This window comes from Bombina bombina, chromosome 7 (genome assembly GCF_027579735.1).
Source record: "Bombina bombina isolate aBomBom1 chromosome 7, aBomBom1.pri, whole genome shotgun sequence".
NCBI lineage: Eukaryota > Metazoa > Chordata > Amphibia > Anura > Bombinatoridae > Bombina > Bombina bombina.
In genome coordinates this window covers 156,228,010-156,235,800 of record NC_069505.1, presented here as the reverse complement: position 1 = coordinate 156,235,800, position 7,791 = coordinate 156,228,010, and the positions used below count along the sequence as shown (strand labels likewise).

Here is a 7,791-nt window from a genome sequence, read left to right as displayed (position 1 = left end):
AGGTGAATGTCACACAAATAAATGAGTAGTTTCCTTGACGAGTAAACAAAGTGGTTACATGAACAGAGCTTTACTGCGACTTTAAGAGGTGTGAATGGGCTATTGTATGTGTAAATTTCAGGAGACCTCATAGTTTCTATTCGAAAAATAGTAAGTAAACACTTGAATAGTCCTTTTGTACTTTGACTTTGGTGAACTGCTTGTGCAATGCTGCCCCCTGCAGATTTGCGGCCAAATTGCTTCTTAACTCCTTTTTCCGGCGAGCCTAAAGGCTCGCGCGGAAACAGGGGTATTTGACCCCATTCAGACCATGGTAAATTGGTCCCCCCTGGCTGAAGTGTTTAATCTTAAAACTATACATTCACCTTTCTGCTTTTTCCTATGGCCACAAAAACATTCACAAACACATTGTTAGTTTTACTTTATGTTGGGGTATGCAAAGACTAGGCCTCCATTTTGGCCAACCCTAAAATAGACAAGTTTTCATAAAACTAATGTTATACATAATGGTTTTTTAAATACACAATTAAAAATATCACCCGTCCATGTAGGGTTGTCGAGTGTTCAGTATTTCCGGTGGCTTTCCAATATTTGTAAAAATACTGGTCACTTAAAAGATGGAGTCTCATCTGATACTTGATTTTGGCATATAGGTAAACTACAGAGCTGTAGGTCTAATGTGAGTATATATCAGAGGGACTTTTTGTTCATCATTAAGGTTTGATCATAACCTCCTATCTCTTCTTCCAATCACTTGCTGATCCTCCAGTAGTTTGTAGAACAACCGGCAAACCTAATTCCAGGTACCTATAATTATACGTTTATGCATGTTGACTTTTGTCCCTTTTTATTTACAATGGCAAACTATGCATAATGTCATCTTGATAAGAAGGAGTAAAAAAAGCTATAGGTGTTGTCTGTGTAGTATAAAGATATGTGAATTTTTAAGCAAAGCTAAGCCATAAATAAGACAAACTATTCTATTATTATCTGTAAGCAACAAAGATGTTTTGCTGTTAATTATCCCGTGTTCAAGTGAAAGACAGAGATTAGCTCATTTAGTTAAGTCCATAGGCCAATTAACTTTCCTACCTCTTTAATAGTTTATCTGTTTATAGCACCTAATAACATTTAAGCATGCTTACTTTAAGATGAGACATCAAGTATATTAATCAGCTGGAGTAATGTTTAACTAAAATAAGAAATATGCCAAAAGTGGTGGTTATCAGTTTTGAAGCAATCCCATTGGCTAGTGATTACTTTTCAGTATCACCTGAGACTTTCCTTAGAGTCAATCCATTCCCTGATTCCCTGCCAATGTCCTCTTGTATTCCCCATTGATACTGTTAGGTCTTTTTAAATTGACCAGTCCATTTATCTTTAGATCTATTACTGATTTTCTTTAATTAATGTCATTTATAGTCCACAAATCCCACTACTTTGTAACCAGCTCTCAAGTACTATTGTGGTTTGCTACCAACAAATAAGCTATGTCACAGTTTCAAGCTCCAGAAATTAATAACTTTGTAGTATGGGACTATGTTGTTTTTGCTGCGTTACTTGTGGTTTCTGCTGGGATAGGAGTCTTCTTTGCAATTAAAGAGAGGAAAAAAAAAACTTCCAAAGAATTTTTGGTTGGCGGACGGCAGATGACGTGTGGACCTGTGGCTCTGTCTTTGACTGCTAGTTTCATGTCAGCCGTGACAGTTTTGGGAACCCCTTCAGAAGTTGTTCGTTTCGGCGCATTCTATCTGTTTTTTATCATTTCCTATACGGTGGTCATCACTGTATCTGCTGAGCTCTTTATTCCAGTGTTTTATAGGTCTGGGATTACTAGTACATATGAGGTAAGTTGCATGAATCTTTGGTAGATATTTACTGTTAATCTCACGTGGATAAAATTTAATTTTTATTTATAAAAGAAAATTGCAACTAATTTCTGAAAGGGGCATGAAATCCCAGATTTTTCTTACATGATTTGGGTAGAGCATAACATTTTAAACAACTTTCCAGTGTACAAAGGAAATATTGACAGAAATCTCAAAAGCAAATGCCAGCCGATGGGTATATTAGATATATTAAGTTACATTTTCAGCAAAATTCAATATAAAAGGGACATAAAACCCCAACATTTTCTTTCATGATTCAGATAGAGCATACCATTTTAAAAAACTTTCCAATTTCCCTCAATTATAAAAAAAATATTTTCTTGTTTTCCTTTGTTGAAAGGCAGGAAGGTGAGTTCAGGAGTGCGCAAGTGTCTGCAATACGATATGGCAGCCGTTTTGCAACAATATTATACATTGGCAAAAACACTAGATGGCACACTAGAGCTCCAGACATGTGCACACTACCTATTTAGATATCTCTTCAAGAGAATGAAGCAAATTTAATAATAAAAGTAAATTGTAAACTTTTTTTTAAATTCGATTTTCTATCTGAGTCATGAAATACAATTTTTGGGTTTCATGTCCCTTTAAGGTCTAGGGAACATTTTGAAGATACATAATTTACTAAACTTGATGTATTGGAATATACCATAAAGAGATCCCAAAAGTAAACATTGAGCAATGCGGAATGTAAAATCAGACACTGGTCAAAACAATGATTAAAAACAAATTCTAATTAACACAACATTAAACTAATCAATACATTACACGTAATCCGATATGAAATAGATTGACATTCAGCACTCATAAGTAGATACTAATCAGCTGAGTACACAAGCAAATACCAACATGCTACACTCAAGTAGTTACTGACCAGCGCATTACACACAAGCAGTTGCTCCCCTGTATTATACACAGAGTTATGTTCACGGTAGACTCCAGGAGGTACTAAAATGTACAATTAAAATAAGCAGCTATCTACCTGCATGGTACAGAGACAGAGTTACTGACATGCACAGTACCCACAACAAGATATTTACCTGCATGGTACACACAAGCATTTACTGACATGCACAGTACCCACAACAAGATATTTACCTGCATGATACACACAAGCAGTTACTGACATGCACAGTACCCACAACAAGATATTTACCTGCATGGTACACACAGGCAGTTACTGACATGCACAGTACCCACAACAAGATATTTACCTGCATGATGTACACACAAGCAGTTACTGACATACACAGTACCCACAACAAGATATTTACCTGCATGATGTACACACACGCAGTTACTGACATGCACAGTACCCACAACAAGATATTTACCTTCTTGGTACACACAGGCAGTTACTGACATGCACAGTACCCACAACAAGATATTTACCTGCATGATGTACACACAAGCAGTTACTGACATACACACTACCCACAACAAGATATTTACCTGCATGATGTACACACAAGCAGTTACTGACATGCACAGTACCCACAACAAGATATTTACCTGCATGATGTACACACAGGCAGTTACTGACATGCACAGTACCCACAACAAGATATTTACCTGCATGATGTACACACAGGCAGTTACTGACATGCACAGTACCCACAAGATATTTACCTGCATGGTACACACAAGCAGTTACTGACATACACACTACCCACAACAAGATATTTACCTGCATGATGTACACACAAGCAGTTACTGACATGCACAGTACCCACAACAAGATATTTACCTGCATGATGTACACACAGGCAGTTACTGACATGCACAGTACCCACAACAAGAGATTTACCTGCATGATGTACACACAAGCAGTTACTGACATGCACAGTACCCACAACAAGATATTTACCTGCATGATGTACACACAGGCAGTTACTGACATGCACAGTACCCACAACAAGATATTTACCTGCATGGTACACACAGGCAGTTACTGACATGCACAGTACCCACAACAAGATATTTACCTGCATGGTACACACAGGCAGTTACTGACATGCACACTACCCACAGCAAGATATTAACCTGCATGATGTACACAAGCAGTTACTGACATGCACAGTACCCACAACAAGATATTTACCTGCATGATGTACACACAAGCAGTTACTGACATGCACACTACCCACAACATGATATTTACCTGCATGATGTACACACAAGCACTTACTGACATGCACACTACCCACAACAAGATATTTACCTGCATGATGTCCACACAAGCAGTTACTGACATGCACACTACCCACAACAAGATATTTACCTGCATGATGTACACACAAGCAGTTACTGACATGCACAGTACCCACAACAAGATATTTACCTGCATGATGTACACAGGCAGTTACTGACATGCACAGTACCCACAACAAGATATTTACCTGCATGATGTACACACAAGCAGTTACTGACAGCACACTACCCACAACAAGATATTTACCTGCATGATGTACACACAAGCAGTTACTGATATGCACAGTACCCACAACAAGATATTTACCTGCATGATGTACACACAAGCAGTTACTGACAGCACACTACCCACAACAAGATATTTACCTGCATGATGTACACACAAGCAGTTACTGATATGCACAGTACCCACAACAAGATATTTACCTGCATGATGTACACAAGCAGTTACTGACATGCACACTACCCACAACAAGATATTTACCTGCATGATGTACACAAGCAGTTACTGACATGCACACTACCCACAACAAGATATTTACCTGCATGGTACACACAAGCAGTTACTGACATGCACAGTACCCACAACAAGATATTTACCTGCATGGTACACACAGGCAGTTACTGACATGCACACTACCCACAGCAAGATATTAACCTGCATGATGTACACAAGCAGTTACTGACATGCACAGTACCCACAACAAGATATTTACCTGCATGATGTACACACAAGCAGTTACTGACATGCACACTACCCACAACATGATATTTACCTGCATGATGTACACACAAGCAGTTACTGACATGCACACTACCCACAACAAGATATTTACCTGCATGATGTCCACACAAGCAGTTACTGACATGCACACTACCCACAACAAGATATTTACCTGCATGATGTACACACAAGCAGTTACTGACATGCACACTACCCACAACAAGATATTTACCTGCATGATGTACACAGGCAGTTACTGACATGCACAGTACCCACAACAAGATATTTACCTGCATGATGTACACACAAGCAGTTACTGACAGCACACTACCCACAACAAGATATTTACCTGCATGATGTACACACAAGCAGTTACTGATATGCACAGTACCCACAACAAGATATTTACCTGCATGATGTACACAAGCAGTTACTGACATGCACACTACCCACAACAAGATATTTACCTGCATGATGTACACAAGCAGTTACTGACATGCACACTACCCACAACAAGATATTTACCTGCATGGTACACACAAGCAGTTACTGACATGCACACTACCCACAACAAGATATTTACCTGCATGATACACACAAGCAGTTACTGACATGCACACTACCCACAACAAGATATTTACCTGCATGGTACACACAAGCAGTTACTGACATGCACACTACCCACAACAAGATATTTACCTGCATGATGTACACAAGCAGTTACTGGCATGCACACTACCCACAACAAGATATTTACCTGCATGATGTACACACAAGCAGTTACTGACATACACAGTACCCACAACAAGATATTTACCTGCATGATGTACACACAGGCAGTTACTGACATGCACAGTACCCACAACAAGATATTTACCTGCATGGTACACACAAGCAGTTACTGACATGCACAGTACCCACAACAAGATATTTACCTGCATGGTACACACAAGCAGTTACTGACATGCACACTACCCACAACAAGATATTTACCTGCATGATGTACACACAGACAGTTACTGACATGCACAGTACCCACAACAAGATATTTACCTGCATGGTACAGAGACAGAGTTACTGACATGCACAGTACCCACAACAAGATATTTACCTGCATGGTACACACAAGCAGTTACTGATATGCACAGTACCCACAACAAGATATTTACCTGCATGGTACACACAGGCAGTTACTGACATGCACAGTACCCACAACAAGATATTTACCTGCATGATGTACACACAGGCAGTTACTGACATGCACACTACCCACAACAAGATATTTACCTGCATGATGTACACACAAGCAGTTACTGACATGCACACTACCCACAACAAGATATTTACCTGCATGATGTACACACAGGCAGTTACTGACATGCACACTACCCACAACAAGATATTTACCTGCATGATGTACACACAAGCAGTTACTGACATGCACACTACCCACAACAAGATATTTACCTGTATGGTGCACACACAAGCAGTTACTGACATGCACAGTACCCACAACAAGATATTTACCTGCATGGTGCACACACAAGTAGTTACTGACATGCACAGTACCTATAGCGATATATGTACCTGCATGGTGCACACAAGCAGTTACTGACATGCACACTACCCACAGCAAGATATTTACCTGCATGGTGCACACACAAGTAGTTACTAACATGCACAGTACCCACAACAAGATATTTACCTGCATGGTACACACAGGCAGTTACTGACATGCACAGTACCCACAACAAGATATTTACCTGCATGATGTACACACAGGCAGTTACTGACATGCACACTACCCACAACAAGATATTTACCTGCATGATGTACACACAAGCAGTTACTGACATGCACACTACCCACAACAAGATATTTACCTGCATGATGTACACACAGGCAGTTACTGACATGCACACTACCCACAACAAGATATTTACCTGCATGATGTACACACAGGCAGTTACTGACATGCACACTACCCACAACAAGATATTTACCTGCATGATGTACACACAAGCAGTTACTGACATGCACACTACCCACAACAAGATATTTACCTGCATGATGTACACACAAGCAGTTACTGACATGCACACTACCCACAACAAGATATTTACCTGCATGATGTACACACAGGCAGTTACTGACATGCACACTACCCACAACAAGATATTTACCTGCATGATGTACACACAAGCAGTTACTGACATGCACACTACCCACAACAAGATATTTACCTGCATGATGTACACACAGGCAGTTACTGACATGCACACTACCCACAACAAGATATTTACCTGCATGGTGCACACACAAGTAGTTACTGACATGCACACTACCCACAACAAGATATTTACCTGCATGATGTACACACAAGCAGTTACTGACATGCACACTACCCACAACAAGATATTTACCTGCATGGTGCACACACAAGCAGTTACTGACATGCACAGTACCCACAACAAGATATTTACCTGCATGGTGCACACACAAGTAGTTACTGACATGCACAGTACCTATAGCGATATATGTACCTGCATGGTGCACACAAGCAGTTACTGACATGCACACTACCCACAGCAAGATATTTACCTGCATGGTGCACACACAAGTAGTTACTAACATGCACAGTACCCACAACAAGATATTTACCTGCATGGTACACACAGGCAGTTACTGACATGCACAGTACCCACAACAAGATATTTACCTGCATGATGTACACACAGGCAGTTACTGACATGCACAGTACCCACAACAAGATATTTACCTGCATGATGTACACACAGGCAGTTACTGACATGCACACTACCCACAACAAGATATTTACCTGCATGATGTACACACAAGCAGTTACTGACATGCACACTACCCACAACAAGATATTTACCTGCATGGTGTACACACAGGCAGTTACTGACATGCACACTACCCACAACAAGATATTTACCTGCATGA

General features: G+C 39.9%; 1 protein-coding gene across 2 annotated transcripts in view; it reads left to right on the top strand.

The window, feature by feature from the left end:
• The first annotated feature begins 1,490 nt into the window (after positions 1 to 1,490).
• SLC5A12 (solute carrier family 5 member 12) overlaps positions 1,491 to 7,791 on the top strand; it is a 115,776-nt gene continuing 109,475 nt past the window's right edge. For both annotated transcript variants that reach the window (XM_053688904.1, XM_053688905.1), the window contains exon 1: positions 1,491 to 1,847. In XM_053688904.1, the coding sequence (XP_053544879.1) occupies positions 1,491 to 1,847 (357 nt within the window). The remainder of the gene's footprint in view (positions 1,848 to 7,791) is intronic.